This window comes from Aptenodytes forsteri, unplaced genomic scaffold (assembly GCF_000699145.1).
Source record: "Aptenodytes forsteri isolate BGI_AS27 unplaced genomic scaffold, ASM69914v1 Scaffold180, whole genome shotgun sequence".
NCBI classification, from domain to species: domain Eukaryota; kingdom Metazoa; phylum Chordata; class Aves; order Sphenisciformes; family Spheniscidae; genus Aptenodytes; species Aptenodytes forsteri.
Genome location: NW_008795486.1, coordinates 671,910 through 693,369, shown reverse-complemented (window position 1 = coordinate 693,369; position 21,460 = coordinate 671,910). Strand labels below are relative to the sequence as shown.

At 38.3% G+C, this 21,460-nt stretch overlaps 1 protein-coding gene across 4 annotated transcripts in view; it reads left to right on the top strand.

Moving 5' to 3' along the window:
- DLG2 (discs large MAGUK scaffold protein 2) overlaps positions 1-21,460 on the top strand; it is a 1,087,547-nt gene that overhangs the window by 868,795 nt on the left and 197,292 nt on the right. For all 4 annotated transcript variants that reach the window (XM_019472611.1, XM_019472613.1, XM_019472612.1 and 1 more), the window contains one exon: positions 2,852-2,954. In XM_019472611.1, coding sequence (XP_019328156.1) covers positions 2,852-2,954 — 103 coding nt within the window. The remainder of the gene's footprint in view (positions 1-2,851; positions 2,955-21,460) is intronic.

The following is a 21,460-nucleotide window of genomic DNA, read 5'->3' as shown; positions in this document are numbered from 1 at the left end:
AGTGTTGTGCATTAAAATATATTAGATATTATGGCACTGAAAACTCTGATTCTCTCCATCGTTCTTTTTAGAATGCACTTAATTACTGCCTTCTATGATACTATATTCCTAGACTGAATTTCAGCGAGTTTTTTCCAGGGGTCTATGTTAGTCTTGCCATCCACTGAACTTGAGGTTTATGTACACAACTTTGATGAAAGTATTTCAACCTTTGGCTCATTTTTTTGGAAAGCTTCTATCAGCCATTTTTACGGCCATTGCTTTCAAACAGGAAGATGGGCCAACTCTGGTGTTAGACAAATTATGAAGTTTATTATCTTACATTTGCCCTATGCTCAGAATTTCTTTTCAGGAGCGTTAGAGCTTTACTTGTGAATGAAATTATTCACTTCCCTTTACACAATCTATATAGAAATTGTAAAAACAACATGAATTTTGCGCACGTCAGATGACAGAAATGTTGTAGAAGTTATTAGAGTGTATCTAGCAGCATATAATGCTTTGAAATATATGAGTCAAAGACACTAATACATGGCAGTACCAGAACACTGAATTACTGTCACAGCTTACCTTCAGATTGCCTGTATGATTGTAACAACATGGGGATCCATACATACCTATTCTCACAAATCATTATGTTCTGGCACAGACACTTGCTTTGAATGTTTCTTTAGGTATGGTAGTCTTCCAGCCTGCACTTCTACTACAAGGTCTCTATCTTGTAGAAGCTACTTTAGTGCTCCTTAAAATGTTTTGCCCCTGTATGTATTCTACTGGTCATCCTCCCTCCTGTCCGCTGAGATGCCTCTCCTTGCAAAGTCACACAACATGGTGGTGGTTCAGTACTATGCTGCCTCGTAGGCCCTTCATGTGCTGCCCCAAGGGCTCTAAGATACATGCATAGATCAAGCAAGCATTACCAGCACGGTAATGGTGTTCGTACTCTCCACAGCAGAATGCACATATGGACAAATTAGCTGAAAAATCACAGTTATTTTTCTGTAAGGTAACATCATTAATTTCCTCTTTCACATCGTTATTGTGATTATATAATAGGTCTTGTGTGCATGGGGATATGAGTAAGGTAAGATTGAAATAGGTTATATCCTTCTGGTATGCTAGTTCCACATTTTCTTGTTGACTTCCTCAATCTAAAGATAAGCCAGTGTGTAATTATTTTAGTATAACATGGAAAGATTGCACCAAATCACGCTTCTCCAAAATTCTAGATCTTCTATAGTTTTGAATGATAATAAAGTAATATAGACAGTTGAAATTCAGACTAATTTTTTTTTAGAAATGGGGAGAGCTGATTTTTGTGAATAAGACGGGGAGAAATATTAAACGATCATCAAATTGAGTAGCTTAAAAAGTTTTTGAGGGAAGAAAGGATGAGTTGTTTAGGAAAAAAAGTGTTTTTTCCTTCCCTGTTATAAAGTGAAAAAAAACCTTAATTGAGGAAAGATGTTAATTTAGACCCGTTGAACTGGGAAAACTTTGATTCTTATGCAATCATATTTTCAGAAATCTGAAACCTCAGCTAGATAATTATGTTTCTGTGTACAGTCAACAGTTCTACAGCATAATGCAGTCTTCTGGATCAGAAACTCTGGGATCTTCTGGGTTTTATATTATTGCTATCATTAGTTTTTAGTTTTTCTAAGAATAATAATCTAAATGCTGTTCACATTCCACTAAAGACTAGATTTTGTCATGCAAATAAGGAAGAAATTTTTTACGCTGAGGGTGGTGAGACACTGGCCCAGGTTGCCCAGAGAGGTGGTGGATGCCCCATCCCTGGAAACATTCCAGGTCAGGTTGGACGGGGCTCTGAGCAACCTGATCTAGTTGAAGATGTCCCTGCCTGTGGCAGGGGGGTTGGACTAGATGACCTTTAGAGGTCCCTTCCAACCCAAACTGTTCTATGATTCTATGATTCTATGATGAATAATAATTAAAGGTGTTCCCAAAACATCACATTCTCTAAGATTTGGTGAAAGACAGCAAGTTAAGATGGGCCAGTTTCTAAATGTAACTGATCAAAATAAATGCATTCATAACAGATTCAATAGCTGTTCTTTGTAATGTTCTATGGAATCAGATTTATAAAATCCATATTTTCAATATGTGCTTAGCCATCTTGTGATAGTACTTCATAAAAAAACCCACAAAAAAGTTGCTATTGCTGAGAATTTGGGGCTTGTGTTTTGGCCTGTTTGCCTGTGAAATCTATGGCATTGTTCTCTCTCCTCCCCCCGCCTTTTATTTCCTTTCTTTTTTCTTTTATTTTCTTGAGCAATCAGAAATGGATTATTCTAGGGAATGGGAGGAGGGGTTGCACAAAAAGAAAATGGTAGGTGGGATTTCTCCTCTGGAAGTTCTCCAACCAGCAGTTTTTGTTAGAGATGCTCTGTATATCTCCAGGTTCCCCTGATGCTACAGACTGGGCTTGCAGAGCCTGGCTGAAGGAGCAGTTTCCTTGCCTGCAGTATTCTACAGTGACCTTCAAGCACCGCAGAAAATTTATCTTTTGAACCTTATATATTAAATGAAATTGATTGATGAAATTACCGAAAATGTAGACTCAGTAGAGCAGGAAACCCCCAAAAAGCAGTGGTCAGAGAATATGCATGGATAAGCGTACATAAACTATGGTGTGCAGTATTAGTGCAGATCCTCACGGCCAGTCATGGGTAACATCCTCTCAGCCTTTTTGATTTTGTACTTTTAACTTTTGCATCCGGGCAACCTGACCTTTACACCCATCAGATATTTAAAAAAAAACCCACCTCTGTCTTTCTGTCTAGTGTTAAACTACTCAGACCTGTTGATGTTTGCATTCCTTCTGTAGGTGAACGGTATTGATCTTCGAGGTGCTACCCACGAGCAGGCTGCAGCTGCGCTAAAAGGAGCAGGGCAGACGGTAACAATCATAGCACAATACCAGCCGGAGGGTAAGCAAAATAATAAACTTAAAGACATATGGTAAAAGATAAGTGCTTTAAAGCCACCCATTTAACAGGATGAGGCTGCCGTAGATAGTGCTTTTCCCAGCTATCATTAGAAGTCATCTGGAATGAAAATACAAGTAGCAATTCTATCCCAAGGAAATGGCTGTATTTTTGTCACAGACTTTGCTTTTAGAAGTATTTTATGCAACTATAAGAACTATCTTTAATTGTGCATATAATAAGACAGTAATCAACACTTAGTTAATGATTTTATTGTCATTATTGCTTATTTTACGTTCTTTTCTATTCTCCTTCTGGAGACAGTGCAAAAGATAAGTTAAGAATGAATAGAAATGCCAGGAAGATCTCAAGTTGCTTCGGACAGTCAGATCAGAATTAAACAAAGATAAATGCTTCCTGCCAAATGCATAGAGCTTCCCATTATTCCTTTTGGATGACAGTGTCCTTGTACCTCCAGGGCAATTAGCCCCAGATAACAAGCACTTACTAGAGAAAATGACAGCTTTCTAAATAAAAGCATCAACAGGAAATTCAGCAAAATATAAGACATTTAGGGTGGGATGTCTCTCATCCTGCTTTCAGTGTCTAATATTTAGCTTAAGCTAATTTCAGTGGGAAGAAGTAAGCGTTGATTGATTTTGTGAGTCCAGAGTTAAGTGACAGAACTCCTTCTCATTGTCCATGAGCTGCGTTTTTTCCTGATACGACTATCTGAGACTCTCAAGGAATTCACGAAAGGAATATTACTTTCTGATAGGAACTAAAGATGGTTTTCCTCCGCAGTAGTTGTTACTTTGAAACTCTTTCCAGGTGAATTCAGCAACTACAGGTGTCTGTGAAGACTTGCTGGCACCATTTTATCAGGTTTCAGTAAACAGTTCTAGCTAAATTCACAAGTCCTGCTATGACCTGTCAACACAGGTTGTTGATTCTGCCGGATTGTGCCCAGCCTAGGACACGTGTAAGGCTCAGGCGAAACAGAACAGGTTCAGCCAGTCAGTTTTTTCAGAGGCACTGGGGAGATTAATTGGTACCACCAGAGTTTATGCAGCATGATACTCTCTTCTGTTTCTCTGGATCCTGATGATAGCACACAAAGAGAAAAACAGCTGGTATTTCAGTCAAACTCACAATTGTGCTTCAGATCTGGTATGATGCATCCATTTATCGGTTTATCTGCACTTGAGTCACCAAGCAGAATAAATTAGGCCATACTAAGAAATGGGCAGATGAAAGCAAACGAAATTGCAAGTGTCTATCTTTAGTTAAATAAATGGAACATATTAATATAAAAATGCATAAGCAATAATGAGTTATTTCAAAGAAAAAGTATTGAAAAGCAATTCCATTACAGAGAGTTATCCACACTGGATTCTGAATAAAACCATGTTCCCATTAGTTCTGGCAGTCTTGTTTGCTGTCTGGTGATTTTATACTGCAATTATCACCATGGTGTCTGAGTACTTGTAGCAATCACTGGCATTTCAGAGTTGTTCTATGCCATTGTTAATACACAGAAAAATACATCACTTGACAGATTTTTCCTATTATATTTGAACTTTTAGTTGACATACTTTTCCCCTATATTTTACCAGCTCTGTAATATGTCAAATTCAGTTTTGGTGAACATGCAATTCAAATGATGCTGATAAAATCCATGAAGTATTATATTGTATATTTAGTCTATTTTCCTGATAATGCTGCTCCATTCACCAAAACCCCTGGTGAGGGCAGACTAGTCCCGACTGTGTGACTTGTTGTCAGTGAAGCACAGCCAGTTTTCCGTTTCACCCAGATTGTTCAAAACACACTGAAGAGAGCGGAGCTGGTGAAGAACAGGGCCCAAAGTTAGCCTTTTTATAGGAAAAGACAGAATTTTTTAAGGTAGTGAGAGCATTCAGTAATTGTCCAGCATGTGTTGTCTTGTGGCTGAAGTATTTCATTTTAATCTGAGATGCTGGTTAATGCGAACTGTGTAAACATAGATATGAAATTAAGTATTTCTTTCTTTAAAATTTCCCTAATAGCAAAGAAAGATGAAACAGGTTTAAAACAGTTGTTTAAATAACCTTCACAGAGAATTATTTAAGGATTTATAGGTCACACAGAAAGACAAACAAACTCTATATCAACATAAATATTTATTTTATTCTAAAGATCCTGCACAACTCTTTTTGTCCTTTCTATGTAATTTATACCTGATCTCTTATTTACCATATCTATCTTGATGCATATATTGGAACATAGTCAAAAAATACAGTCTTAAAACAGTACAGCTGTGCTTTCTCCAGGGTCTCCTCACTTTAAAATGCTTCCAAAACTAGTAAAGAACACAAGCAAAGTAGGCTTGTAGCTTGATTTTTCCATTTTCATACTGGAAGCTCTGAGTTATTCCAACAATTTCGGGTTTTTTCGGGAGATCCAAGATTGGCCACTGCAAATGTTAACCAATACCCTTTTTTTATTTTTTCCAGCTTAGTAAGCCTTTAGATGTTGTTGCAAAAATTCAATGAAACCTTTAGCTATCGATATTTCAGGTATTAAGTGATGATGATATGAGTACCAGTCAATACTATAAGCCAGCTGATGATCAGCAATTAAAATTGTTAGTAGAAAAACTTACATTCCAATAACTTAGTTTTTATGCAGTAGAGGAAAGCTTACAACACACTTATCTTGGCAATAATATAGTGTCTCCAAAAACAAATAATATACTTTGCTGTAGGAAGAAAATGAGGTGACTGCTATAGAAACAGCTTTCAAAGTTTAAATTTTCCGTTTCCTTGTTTCAAACAGTCAAAAGTTCATCTAAGCCTCATATGAACTCCCCTCACATTTATGTGTATCGACTTGGCAGCAAATCTCATGAGAATGGCAACTCCTGCAAAAACATCTAGTGCTTGCCATCAACTTGAATAGCTTTTCCTCTTGATATTATGGCACGTCGTTTTCTCATCCTGTCTGGAATAAACAAATGCAGAGACAAGCTCAGATAAAATAGAATAGCATCACAAAATTTTCTGAATGCTGTCAGACTTGTGGTCGGCGATGGTACTTTGAACCACCCTGCCTGTCCCTGTCCCAGATGAAAGTGGTCTTGGAAATCGAGCAAATTCTGTAAAAGGGCACAGATACAGTAAACAAAGGGAAAATGGAAGACACAAGCAGTGACTTCATGAGAAGGAGCTGAATGGAAATACAAGGGATAGTATGAAGAATGGAGAACAACTCCTCAGCTCTTCTGCTATTCAGTCCCTGTTTTCCTCATGTACACTCACCATCTTTATTTCCCTCGTCTCTCTGAGAAATAGAAGAGAAAAAAAGAGGTATGAAAGTCCAAACAGAAATGCAAATTCTGTGAACAAAAACATGGAAATATTATTAGGAGCAAGAGGAAAGTGAATCACAGTGGTTAAAAAGTCAGAGGTCAACAGTGAGAGTATATGTTTATAGCTTTAGGAACAGCGGCCATAACTCTGGGCTTTTTGAGTCATTCCTTACTTTTATTTTAAAAACTGAAAATAACCTGTGTACTGTATCTTTTGTACACATGTATTGTGTAAATAGAGGTCAAGTAATGTTAAACATCGTGATCTCTAACAGTCATTGTGGCTGTAGTTCACGTGGAGGTTTATGCATGTATTCAAAGTACACTAGCCATCCTGCAGGCTTCAGAAAGATGACTGTTTGTATTCATGTGCTGCTCACATCTTCTGCGCATGGTGAAATGAAATTAAAGAGAATTTAAGGACCAAAACCTAGTTAGAACAAAATTAGAAGAGGAACCGATCATTTATACTCAACTTTGCTCTCCAATTTTTAATATTCTTGGAAGTATTTTAACTCTCCTCCCAGCTTAGCAACTCTCAGGTCTCTTTTAAAACATTGTACAAATATGGACCTAGTGAGTAGGCCCTTCTCATCTGCAAAATAAAAACCTGAGCCTGGAAAATAATCTTAGGGTGGAAGAGTGTGTCCTTATTAAACAATTAATTAGCAATTAAAATGGGAAATATATACTACGTAGGGAAACGGTTTTTACACTTCCAGGTTTTTATGCAGGACGTATTTTGATTTTACTGGCAACAGTTGTAAATTACAGGCCAGTATGGAAGGAGTTAAGAAAAAGGTTTGTCAGTGAACCTGAAATACATTTTCAAAGGAAGGTGAACTTTAGTTGAAATAGTGACAATTTGTCCTGAAAGACAGAGCTTGAGAGTGGGGGTAGACAGAATACTGGACTCCTAATGAAGCTGCTAAAAAGCTTTATTGCACGTTTGAGCCTCAAATGCTCATGTTCCTTCCCCCTGCGGCAGTGCGAAGGGGTAGAACTTAGCCCTAAGATTTTTGCAAAATACCCGGTGTCAGTGGTCTGCGAGCTGCATTGTGCTGCATTGCAGTGTCTCTGCAGCTATTCCCTCACAACAGCCCCTGGAAAACTGTTAAACCACTCAGAAGTTTCATGTGCTTTAAATCTTTCAAGCGAGCCAATCAACTTGCTTTCTTAACAGCTTGCACATAGGGAAAACATTCATTGATTACAGTTTGATTAGACCAGCTGACAATGAAGAGGTCAAAAATTGCTACAGCGAGACAATTTCTGCTTTATCACCTTTTGAAGAAGCTGTTAGCTGCTTGCTCGGCGACTCCGTACTCTGCGCCTGTTGAGTGGCCAGTAGCTGAGTTTCCGTCAGAGTATCAGACGGAGGGATACTGTGGTAGGTGGTGTCTGTCTCTGCAGACATTAGCTAAGGAAATGGTTGGAGAGCTGCACCTACAGTTATAAGCATCTCATGGCAGCAATGGTACTAAATTCACTTTTTAGTTCTTTTGTTCCTGAATCTGGGAGGCTCACATAGGGCGTTGTAACAGACCTAACTTTCATAGGCAGCAGCAGCTTTTATAAAAGTGTACTCCTTGTCTTACACATTCATCTGACCTACTAATGCATGAGATCTGCTCTTTTTAAAATATCAGAGTAAAAATCCAGGGATCACTTTTACAGGTCTCTCCCTGAACAGTCATGGATACTTTTTAGCTCTTTCTCCCATTTCATTCCCTGTTCCTGCCTCAAAACACAAACACTTGTCTCCTGCTTTGGTACAACAGTCACATATATTCCCGATTCAGATGTTTAACCTTTCCAGATGCTGCGGGAATAAGGTAGATACAAAATATATGGGAAGAACAAATAAATTTATTTATTCATCTTTGTCTAGGTCACTTCCATACTTTGAAATGTGAATACTCATGTTAAAGGCCCTTTTCCCAGCTGTTGAAAATCAATGTAGCCTAATTGCTTGGATGAAGTTGCGTTACAGCAGTTGCCTTTCATCTGGAAGCCACTGTATCCAATTGCCAAAGTATGCAAGATATTAAGATTATATTTCATGCACGTCTATTAAAGAATATAACATAATCTTGGAATGGGCAAGCTGGATCTGACCAAAGGCCCATTTGCTGAGGATCCGGTTTCCAACAGCGGCCAACAGCTTAGGGAGAGAAGAAAGAACAGGACAAGCACATAGTGATACTTGCACTGAATACTGTCCTACTGACCAGAGGGGGTTGAAAAATCCTCTCCTTGTCCTCAGCTGGAACATATCACCTCTGTAAAGATTAATAAAAGCAAAAACAGTTCAGAGGTATGTTTCATAGATTGCCTTGCCTTCAGTGAGTGAATTTCATTGAGAAGTTCGGTGCATTTTTTTGAGTTAGGAAAATTGAGAAGGAAGGAGAAATATAAACGAGAAAGCTTGACATTATGGTAGTATATTTTTTTTCCTTGTATTAGAGCCTTTTTTTTTTACTTAATACCACCAGAGAAGATGCGTTGTTCCAAAACCAGAGAAGTTTTTATTTCAGATCCTAATTTATTGATAATAGTTGATAATGCACCAAAGTTCTCCTATGTAGGAGACAAGGACTGCAGTCTCATTCAGATAGCAATATCAAAGGCTGCTTTTTTTTCTTTTCTCTTTTTTTTTACCTCTTTTTACAGTGGCATCTCCAACTCTACTGTTTCCTTATTTAGTGATAAAGTTTTTTTACTAAGTTACAGAATAGTAAATTGTTTTCTCTAGCTGATTAAATGTCAGGCCTATGCCTCCCTTGCTTGTCCATGAAGTGCCCACTGAAGAGAAGTTAGCCAGATTGCAGATGATGCTGTCAAAACTGGTTCTCCTTCTTCTAATAATTTTTAACATGTCTTGCTTCAATGGAAGTGCAGAAGTTCACTAAGCAACAAATTGCTTCTTTGTTGCAGAGATTTCTGTATAAATTAAGATGTTTAACACTACGATGTGGCTGCAATACACAACTTCATGTAATGTACCAAATCATACCAAATGATACTTGTGTGCTCAAAACTAAAACTCTGGCACTTAAACTAATCCAGCAGTTAAGGTACATGGTTAGATGTCAAGATCGGTATTTGCTGTTTTCCTTTCTTTTGATCTAGTAAATATGACTTTGGTACCCTTAGGACAAATGCAGCAGTTGCCAAGGTAGTACCCCACTTGTCTGGCCGTGTAAGATCCTTACCTTAGGTATAGCTTCTGTGCCTCTAGTTGCTACCTACTATGTAGAATATATTGCTTTTATTTTTACATTGTTGGAGCAAAGCCTTCAACTTTATAAATTCATTGCAAGCTTCACACTATCTTTACCTCAAGTAAAAAAAAAGCCCAAACCATGTTTAAAATGAAAAGGACAGTTTAAAAATCTCCTGATCCACTTTCAAATTATCTTCTCTTATCACAGCATTTCCTTTCTGCTTGCCTGAGCTGTCCTCCCCACGGCTTCCACTCTACTGCAGATTAACTCTAGTCCCTAAGTGACTCTGCCTGTGTACATGGGCATTGCCCCAGCGTGGACAGATATTTCTGGGGCTCTTCAGATGCCACAGCTGAAGAAGCACCAGGGATTACAAATGTTCTTTTAAAGTCAAGCCTTTGTAGGATTCTCCTAAGACACAAAAAGTTGTATTTTAATTCCTCTGTTAAATTTACAGATCATATTCCCAGTAGAGTTACACAGTGTAACTCGTCCAACATTGAATATTTTATGAAAAGCAGAATTCTAATCTTTTTTGCTTTGTCTAAAACAGCCAGCACTCACTATGCATGAAACAAGTTAAGGCTTTGATATATTTTCTCAATGTTTTTGTGCAGATCCTTTTGTGTTTAATGTAGTCATCCCAGTCTGTTAGACTGTATTTGCTGTTTCCTTACAGACTCCTGAGTTTTCTCAATTCCCATTTTCATAAATGTTTCAGTTTAAGTACTTATTTTGTAATTCAGTCATATTTAGCTCTTGTTTCTATCAACAGGCTTTAAATTTCCTTAAATAGTATATTCTTCCGTAAAGTTATCAATGTCAACTGTAGGAAACTGTGCAGGAAAAACATTGTTTCCTTTTAAAACCCGTCTTTTCTTGTTTTCATTTTAAATGTGATAACATGAAGTTATGTGGGGTTTTTTTCTGTAATTCTTTCTTCGAGCTTCAGTTATAGTGCCGGTCCTGTTTAGTTTTTTGTTGTTCGTATACAGCCTTCTCTGCTTAATTATATTTATATATACACAGAAAAAAGTGTATCTGTTAAATCCTCATGCTGGAGATTATTAATTGCATTTCTTTGGCAATTTATTAATTAAAGCTTAATAATTTCCTCCTTTTACTTTTTTGTTAAGGTAATCATTAATAAGTCTCATTGGGAATACAAATCGAGTTCATTTTCTTTTTGCAACAGCTGTTATGCAGGCAGCTGCTAATTTAACTGTTAAGTATGCGCTACAAATTCTTCCCACTTGCCTTCCCTGTTTTAGAGTTCGCTAAACTGAAATCCTTTTCACCTGTGGTTTTGCCCTTACATGACAGCTTTTTCAGAAAACAAGACCTTCGAACAAGGGGAAAGATATGTATGGATTTGTGTACTGGCCTCCTAGTAGTTTCTCGGCAGTAATAGGAATAACAATTTTGTAACTGCAGTGACACTACAGGAATAGTTCTCTTTTTAATTAGTAACTGGGTTTTATATCTCTGGCGATAGAGGAACATTCACAACCATGTGTTTGAGTCTCACCGTAGTGGAAGGAACGGGGAGCTGCAGTTGGGAGTATGCTGCTGAGTTAGCAGAGGGGAGCCCAGGGATAATTCGCTTTGGAACCAGATTGAGGATAAATCTTGAAATTATTGCTGAACCCAGTTCAGTGTTTCTTTCTTCTCTCACTCTCTTTCTTTTTTCAATTCCTAATTGTGCTTTTCATCTGAAAAAAAATGTATTCTATGCTAAACACGTTTTGTGCTTACTTTCTTTTTTACTTTTTAAGCAATAAATTTTACCAACAATTCTTGCTGTTTTAATTCTTTCATAGTGGCATCATTTCATACGTCATATGACTTCAGAAGCTCATATTTACTTCCAGCTATTCACTTTAAAAGGTGTTCTCTTTTCTTTCTTATTGATATTTGCGCTTTGCAAAGATACAGTTTGTTTCTTTGTTGTGTTGCTTTTTAGTTACCTTCAGTGTCACTTTTTTTTCCATCTTTACGTACAGTTTGTGTAAGTCTGTCCTGTTTCATTGCTACTGCTTTTCCTAGTCTTCATGATACCTTATACAACTTCAGGTTTAGAGGAGATTATGGTAACTTCTTGAAACTGGTCCTGGGTGACTGGGCTATTAAAGATGCTGAAGACTTCACAAAAATATTTTTTATCCGAACAGTTTAACATGTTTTATTTTAATAGAGTTCAGAAGCTCACTAGAAACCTGGTTTTCTCTGCCTTCAGGTGAATTACTTCATGTAGAGATGTGACTGAAAGTACAAAACAGTCCCTAAACTGGATGAAATTCCACAATATAGTCAATATTATGGACGCTCATGTGCTTAAACTAGTACTCAAATACAGGTTCTGTACAATCCCTGTGTGTTCAGCTTATGTCTCCAGAGAATACGAATACTAAAAATTTAAGCTTTCTCAGCAGTAATTTATGTTAATTTATGTTATGTTAAAATGCTGAGCAAGCAAAATGTTTTGGTTTGAAATTAAAAGTATGTTCTCCTGGGGTTTCCTAGAAAACTGCTCTTGAAACTATTAAAAGGCAAAAAAAGAAAGAAGTGTGGCTTTCAGATCTATCCTGTAAGTTCAGGGTGCATTTGCTTCAGTGTTTAGTTAGAAAGCGACAAATTGTAGAGAGAATTTCTGGTGTCATTTTCTCCGCTTGCAAAACATCAGCAAGGGCAAAGGAGCAACTATAGGAGAGAATCGAGATCCATCATGTGAAAGGATGAAGGTTTCCCAAAGGATGTGGGGATTACAGCCTACTTCTGGAGATCTCTCACGCTGAGGAAAGACAGCAAGTCCGACATAAAGTGACAGCCGTTACGGTAGCATTGCTAAATATCACAGGAGGCGACAGCATATTGGGGATTTTCTTGGCCCAGTGCTGCGGCTGCTGTCATCACAAAATTCACAGTGAGGTCAATGTGAGTGCTAGGGAGAGTCTTTCATAATTTGTATTTTTAAAGTTTATAGTTCTTGACACATACAGGGATTTTCTTTTAATTATATCAGAGAACTAGGCAAACACAAACTAAAAAGTAATTTTTTTTTTTAATTAAATGGGGCCATTGGCTAAGCTGGTTGCCCAAGGTCTGTCAGTGGAGAGATGTAAGCCTCTCTGAGCTCGTTCAGCCTTTTTGGATGAGACGAGTCTCTTCTCACTGGTTATAGAGGGAACTTCCATGACTAACAGGCCGGATGGATGAAGCTAAGGCCAGATGAATTAACCTCTTCTGGTGTCCCCGGGAAGTACCTACTAGTAAAGTGCTACGCAGACAGATGAAATTGCTTTCCCCAGCTCACCAGGTGAACGGCTAATGAAACCAGACATAAATTCTTTGAGCCCTATGCCTTCGTTTTAGTCACTAGACAATACTTCCTCTCAGGAATAATTCCTGAGACAAGTTGATACAATCATTATTTTGATGGAGGGAGAAAAAAATGGGAAAAATTACAGGCAAGTTAAAGTTGTGATTCCAGTAGAAAAATAACAAATTTAAGAGTTTCAAGGCAAGACTGGAGATTTAAAGATAATTGTTTACTTGTAACTTGAATTTTAGGTAAATTGATTGGTTGATTTGAATTTATTACCTATGGGTGAGAATGACGGCAGAGTGTGAGAAATAAAAAAAAAGCATGCACTGTCTAAATAGAGAGGGACAAAGAGGTAAAGGGAAGATCTACTGTCAGCTGTTCCTGAGCACTGCACTTGTATGCACAGCTTTTTAAAGGTTTTCACTTATAACAGTAAACAGTTACCCAGCTCTGTGTGAGTTCCTAAATCCAGTCTCTGCTTGCTGAGAGTGGCAACATAAGGGATATTTCGTGGAAGCATAAATACTGATTTGGGGCGCACTTAATGGATAGGTGGTCATGTCATTATTAGGAAAAACAGAAGTGCTATTGAGTAGACTTTTATGCACGCACATGCACATACACACAGGCAGCCATTGGAAACTGGAATCTGGGATCCACGGGGCCAGATTTTAAGAGCTGCATGGGATGCCTGCAATAGATTTCTTCACAGCTGTCATATGCCACACATGCTTAGATTGTAAGTGTGTGTGAAGGATAAGTAAGAAGCTATGGAGTATCAGATCACACACTAAGCTGTGCCCGAGACAAAACTATTTTTCAGCAAGTCGGTTCAAAGCCTCTGAAAATCTTTATTACCTGAGCTGCTTCTATAATAACTTCCCCTTTTTCTATGGTCTTGATCTACGTCATTCCTTCTTTCATGACTTTCTTTTTCATGGCTGTTAACCTGGCAGCTGACAAGAGAAATAAGAATCAGATTTAGACTTCATTGTCAATCTCAATACTTAACTACAGAATCATTGAAAATACTTAATTAACTGCAGAATCATTGAAAGAATGTCATATGTCATCTCAGCTTCAAAAAAAAACCCCTCTGCTTAACACTGATTTTGAGTAAGAAAACCTTTTACATGATAGATGAATGCACTGAAGATACATAGTATCTTTGATTTAAGCCTCTCTCACCTGTATGGGTTACCATATAATGGCTACATTAGAGACTTGAAGTGAAAGCTGAAGTAAATGGAATATATTTTTTTTTAATTAAATATTAACCATAGTTCAGTGTGAAGAAGCCTTTAAAGATATAACATCATTTGTCTATAAAGTAAAAATTTCTATTTATTTTAACCTGAGAAACTATTTTCTTTTAGAAGCTCTAGTATCTATTGAGCATAAGTAATTATTTCTGCTGGTTTCATGGTTGAAGATGGTTTCAAAGATATTATAGTTAATCTTTTCTAAGTCAGGTGCCCAAAGTTAAGCTCCAAAATAGAAATATCCTGATCCGTGGCACTGCTGAATTATGTGAATGATCACTTCTCTTAAAATTCAGTTTAATCGTATTTTGTAGCTTAAACATGGACTTAAAAGTCTGGCATTAGCCACCTGTTCTGGAAAGTTTATTAGACGTCTTGAAGTACTTTCTAGTGACTTTCTAATTCCCTTTGCAGTTTGCAAGGGAGACATGTAAGACTAACCCAAGTAATAATTATTATTTTTAGCAGTTAACATATTTCATATTTGCTTTTAAATGGTTTACACATAATAGCTCAGAATTCTGCAGAAAATTCAGATTTTGCAAACTTTGAGCAACATTTGTAAATGTTGAGTTTGATTGTTGCTTCAGTGCTGTTTGGTGCCTAAATACACAAAGAAATTTGTAACAAACTTGTTAAGAGTCAGTCAAGTTACTTTAGCTTCAGTTTAATGTATATGACTCATAGGACGAGAATTTTTCTTTTTCTTGGGAGAGACTCGGAGTAGGGTTTTTTTGTTTGAGGGTTTTTCCCCCCAGTAAATGTGGATCCTTATGTTTGTCTACATTGGGCCCCCAAAACTGATGTTGTCAAACTCATCAGCTACTCTTGTGAATCTCGCTGCTCAGCATTTCAGGGTAACTTTATGGGGTGATAAACCACACAATACAGATCAGGGCAGGCCTTGCTTTGTGGGTAGTGGGGTCCACCCCCACCAGAACTTTATAAAACTTGCTAAAATCTTTCTTTGTCGTTTTGTGTTAATAGTGACATGTAACAAGTTTCCATGTATATGTATATAGCACTTAAGCACATCACAGAGTCGTTATGCATTTGCAGTGCCATGCCTGAGTCTTCCTTCCCTCTTGTGTCAAGTGTGGACAGCACGTGTGGGAGCATGCGGAGCAGATGACTGAGACTGATTGCCAAGAAATGATTTTTTTAGTCTGCTTTTGCACCAATCTGGGCACAGACACAAAGAAAGATTATATGAAAATGGGCCTGCAAATAGCCGTCAGTGGGGATTTTGCTGGCTGTCCCCAGACTTGCAGAGACAGGCATGTGGCAATGAGCACTGAGTGCAAAAGAGTGACAGAAGAGAGAGTGGCGAGAACCTGATACTCCGACTTTTCTGTGATTTCATTTGTGAAGTGAGGGCTGAGAATTTGTTGTGTAGCTGGCCGCTCCAGTGGTGGCTGTAAGGCTTTGTGTGTGCGTGTGTGTGCGCGCACATAATACTTTTCAATATTGTTCTTTTAAACCTCCATTGTGTTACACGTGTATGTGTGTGTTCGTGCAAAATTTTGTGTGGAGATCCCCACCACCTGAACCATTTGAGCAGCCTCTGATATAAATTGTATAAGCTAGGTCTGAATAAGGGTGATCTGCCTACATGGCTTGGAGGGTAACACGCATATAGTCTACCTTGTGTCCCAAAAGTAATATAGCTGCATTACTTTTTCCTGCAATTATATGCCCTGCATCTCTGCTAGATGCTCTGAAATTTGCATCTATCTTAGAAGTTCAGCCCCTTTATAAAGGAAGACCACTCAGTGTAAGGTAAGTATTTTCTTTATGATGGGTTGCTAGTAATCATTCCCAGCTGTTTGTAAGCCTATCTCAGTATTTACTACCAGAAGAGAGTTTGCATTCTTATCATTTTTGGGTTGGATTCAGCAAAAATGTAAAATTATGCAGTCTGTGGTTACAAAAATTCAAAAGCAAAGTGTAACGAACAGGTGACGGTGTTGGGAGAGAGAACACTGGAGTTCTGACAGTCAGTGGGTGCTGACTCTCTCCTCGACTTTGCATAACTCTCTTCTGATTATTTGGTTAACCAGCACAGCCACCCTTAAGGATCACAAAAGTGTATTAGGGATTAGCCAATAATTGTGTTTTGAAAATACAGAGAGCAATATAAGTGCTAATTATTGTACCGAAACTGTAAGTTTCAATGTTAGGAGTCAACCTGCATTGGTATAAAGAATTCATAAATTACTGTCCTTACTCACAAACTTTATACATTTAGCATTGTCATATAATAACCCAACTAGAGAAGCATCTGCAACATGATGGAAATAACTGCTGCAAAGGAAAATGCTGAGTATCCTGAGCTCAGCAACTGCCTTATTCTGTCTTGTTTGTGCATTCCCCATAAATATTTTATTTCAATTAAAAGAGATAAAATTGCATCAATTATGTTTTATAAGTGACTATATGAAATGAGTTTAAAGTAGCAGGAATGAAGCAAAGTGACTGCATCGTGGGTTCTGGGCTAAAGGAACTGCAGTCCAGCGTGCGGATAGGGGCAGGCCTGGCTGGAGCCTGGGCTTCACCTCCAAGCTGTTTTCAAAGCAATTGGAAGTGCAGTCATCTGTTTAAATCCTTTCATAATGGAAATTTATGGAGTTTTACTAAATGGACTTTTTCACAAACCCAGCTGGTTTCCATGGAAATTTTCATCTGCCAAATGAAACATCTCACTTCAAAATTGCAGGAATTCAGAAAAAGTCCAAATTATGTCCATTTGAAAGTGCTTTTGTGGTATCTTATGATTTATACAGTTTGGTACCTCATCTCCACACTTTCTGCTCCTCGGATTGTGGTCACTTCTCCCAGGATACCCCCTAGACAGGAGCTCATAAGGTGCCTTATTTCTTGGCCTTGAGAGTAGAGTAGAAGTGTAGGAGTGCAACATAACTGTTTTCCAAATGAGAATATTTTCAGTTGAGGGCCAAAAATATAAACATTTTAGGAGGAGTAAGGGAGAGAAACCAGTTCTGGTAAACTTGCTCTTCTGAAAAAGGGGTACAGATTGCTGCCATCATGAAACAAGTTGAGCTTATGCTTTTTAAGTTGCATTTCATTTCCCGACATGCCCCTGTTGGAGATCTTTCTGTGATGTTTCAAAATAAGTCCGTAGGTATCTAGAGAGGCATGGGAAAATCTGAGGGTGCTGAGAAGGTAAACAATATTACAAGTGTTAGGCTTGACTGTAAGGTAAAAAAAAGTTGTCATTTATAGATAAAATAAACAATTGATATATTTATTTATATGTATATATACTCCCTTCCATGTAAACAAGAGGAATAAAGGTAGTGGCTTTGTTGATGTTACTAAGTCCTTCTCAGAGTGAAAAGTGCTGGTAGCACCTTTCTGCACTGAAAGTCGTATAACATTCACTGCCCTGGGATGTTATGCTAGAAGCCCAGATTCAGATGGCTTAAAGCCAATGTGCTGCCAATATGCCTACCAATACGCCAAATATTGTCATTATGTTTAATATTATCTCTTTGAAGATGCCAAGACACCCAATAGGAAAGGCTAGGCACAGGGAAGATTTAGGCTGTCCAAATCTGTGTCCAAAAGCAGTAACAGAGTGATATGGTTGATATTTCTCTTCTGTGTGAATAAAGGTCCAGACGTGATACTATGCCGTCTGTTCAGATGGGTCTTATGGTAAGAGACTAATAAAAAACATCTACTAGAAAAGTCAATATTTACCACTAGTGTAATTGAACTGGCTCTTAGAGTTTTAACTTCTGTGAAGAAATTAAAGAAGACCGTTGCATTGTCACTCAGGGAGATCTCCTGTCACAGTCTACCAGGAATCCCTGGTCTTCTACTTAGGAGGGCTTTTGCCTTTGAAATCTCTCAATGCATTTCTGGCTTAGCCAAGAGTGACTGACAAATACCACAACATGTTTCTCAGCTCCTCTTACCACAGCCAAGGGAGGGCATATTGTCTCCTTTAGCATTTCTAGATCTGGAAGACAATAAGGTGAGATGAGCAGTTGATACTGAGACCTTAACAGCAGCCATTGAGTCACAAGCGGTTCATAAAGTTGTCCTAGTACTTTTTTTTTTAAACATTAATTCTAACGCAAGTGAAAACAATGACTGCTGATTGCTGTTTACACTTCTACTGCATTCTCTCCTAAGTCTCTTTACATTGTCTCTAAGTTTGAAAACTCAATCATATTTAAATTGCTTGCATCAGTACAGTGAATAAAATGGCAATTACTGAGCAATCTGCTTTCTAAAACATTAAGTGATTTATGGCTGCAGTAGGCAATGTATTAAAATTCTGTCTGTGAAATTAAAAATATAACAGCTGGAAAACCAAATATGAGCTCAAAGGAAGCTATAAAACTCCCAAATAATTAATGACTAGCACCAAGAAAGTGGTGGATAGTGTTAAAAAATAAAAAGGTAGGTAAATTTATTCAGAACGAAAATAGGATTTAGATTGTTTAATAGCCTAGATTTCAAACTCTGCATAGGAAAGAATGCAGTGTTCAATTTTCTATACCTATTTCCAGGGAAAATAATAGCATAACCACTTGTAAAGTTAGCCCTAGCTAAGCACTAACATGAATAACAAATTTATACTGGGCTATGTAAACGAGGCGGGGTTAAAGCATAGAAAGAACAGGCAGTAGGCTAGGGCTGCAGAAGGAAAGGGTTGCAAAATAACCCCTCTGCCTGTTTTGCCTGTGCCAGGGCCTTGGAAAGCCATGCAGACAGCTGCCTCCAGCTTTGCAGGAGGGATCAGAGTGTCCCTTGCCTCGCTGGCAGGAGGGGCGAGCCTGGCTCTCTGAGGCTCTCCCTTTCCTCTCCATCCCAGCTCTGCCCCTTCTCTCTGTCCCCCTCCTTTTCATTGCAGAAGTGGCCTGGCCTTTCATTCCTGGGGCAGAAAGGATCACTTTTTCCTGTACTTCAAAGGAGTCTCGAACTGGCTTTGTGTATAAGACACTGGTCCCCAATCTTGCAATGTGATTATCAGAAAGAAGAGTTCTGTGAGGGGTTTTTTCCAAGCCCGGAGGTGCTTTCTCATATTTTCCTTGTTTCCCCACAGATTTTCACTCTCAGTTCATGGTCTGTTGTGGCAATGCCAGCAGAAGAGGGCTTCTTGACCTCGTGGTTAAAGCATAAGATTGACAACCAGGCATCGTGGGTTCTTCTTAACTCTACCACTTACATTTGCATTGCTTATCAAGGTTTTGGGGTTTTTTTACCTTTTTCCTCTAGGTTCTTCTACTGTTATGGTATTGCAGACCACTTTGGTCCTTTATATGGTGTTGTTTGTAAAATGAGGTGTGACGTAGCAAGGAGTAATGGAGCATGATAATAAGAACGTTGTGAAATTTCATGAGAGCCCTGTTCAGCACTTCCCATTCACCAAAGCACCCCTGCTGACTTCACTGGGTCTTGAAGCCAGGGGGAGTTTTAGTGAGTAATGTGCAAAAACAGGCTCTTTGACTATGGCTTAATCCTGAGATACATTTTGTGACTTCAGTGGAAGCTGTGCATGTCCAACAATTGTCATATCGGTCCATTTTTATTTGTGAAGTACTTTGAGATCTGCTGGAGAACCAGGCTATTATTCAAGCTTTAGTATGCACTACCATGAGTGAGCTGATTTTGTGTTTGGGCATAAGTAACGGTTGCGAGCACCATGGTTAGCAATGTATTTTGAGGACAGGAATCCTGCATTAAGTACAAGAATAATTCATTATTTTAAGGGTTTTAATTACATTCATGCATTCAGTTATTTGTGTGTAATTTTCAAAAATCCCTCCACGACTTCAGGAAGATATAGGACCCCTAAGTCTTTTTATTTGATGTGACTTGGGGTCCTAAGTCCCTTAGCTTACACGATAGTACAATCCGTGTGTTTTCCAGGCAGAAATGAACAAAGTCTGGAAGCACAACTAATGGTTCTATAGTGAGTTGAGTTTTAATGCCAAAAGCTGGGATTTCACTTCATTTGTATATCAAGACTGCAATGTATTATTCAAAGTGACATAACTTACTTTATAAAAAATTTTTTGAGAATTCATAAGTAAATGTACTTATAAAACAGTTTTATTAATAAGTCTTTTAAATTATTCAATACTTGAAGTCAGACTTTTTGAGTGCCTTCTTCAATAGAGGTTGCCATATAATATTTTCCTTCAAAGAATTCCACAAAGAAATTTCCTCTTCAGAAAATGGAAACAATGTTTTCAATAGGTCTGATGCCAAAGGCATGCTGCCTCCTTTTTCATAGTGGCCATCATATTTCACTGTTCTGAGGCAGCCGTTTTCACATTTCCAATTCTTAAACACCCTTGGTTTTCTTTTCACTATAACCAGATCTGTAAACTTCCTAGGTTTGTAAATCTTGCTTGGGGCTAAATATATATCCCTGTAATGTGTTTTACCTTAAATTATTGAGATGTATGTTCAATTGTAACTCTATCTTAATGCAGTTTTTGTCTGGGAATTATTATACAATGCTATTCAAGAAGTCCTCAATTGCTTTTTGTGTAAGAAATTTAGATATTAAATAGTGAGATAAATTTCTAGAGTATTCTTTGTATTCTTACTGACTGGGGAGATTTGCTTCTTCATGTCTGTGATAAAGGTTGCTGGGGCTTGTGTAGCTCTTATTTATGGGACAGTGTTTTATTGAATTTAGCATGTAGTATTTGTACTGCTATAGTCCCTAAAAGGCCCACTTAAAGACAGCAGTAAGGCATTGTAAAACCAGAGTATAAACGGTCTGTGTGTCCCTGACAGCTCACAAAAAGCACTAAATAGGTGAAGACAGCCAAGTATCCAAAGGAAGCAGTGAGGTAAAATTGGCCAGCGTGGCAGGGTGGGAGCCCAACTACATCAGGTTTTCCTGCAAGTAGCATAGTTAAAGGATAAAGATTTGAAGAACAGTGAAAATAGTGTACGGATATTCCCAAATTGTTCCTTCTAAGCGTTAGGGGATCCCTGAAAGAAAGTATGAGGGACCTGTCTGAATGTGTGACAGGTCGATACCAGACACCCAACATCATGGGCCAGGCAGAAGTAGGGGGGTCCTCCAGATACTGCATGAAGTATCCAGAGGACTGTCTAGAGCCCTAATTGTAGTAATTATTAGTGTTGGGATAGAGGTCTGGTGCACCAGGGAGAGGGGTGCAGAGGGGACCTCGGGCCGACCACCCGCACACTGGTGCTATTCTTGTGCAATGGTCCAGAGGGATGCGGTTGCTTTTGTCGAGGCCGTAGGGCGGCAGAGGATTTCAAGGCCGCAGAAATGTCATACGGTGACAAATGTGACAAAATGTGACATTGTGAAAGTGTGTATGAAA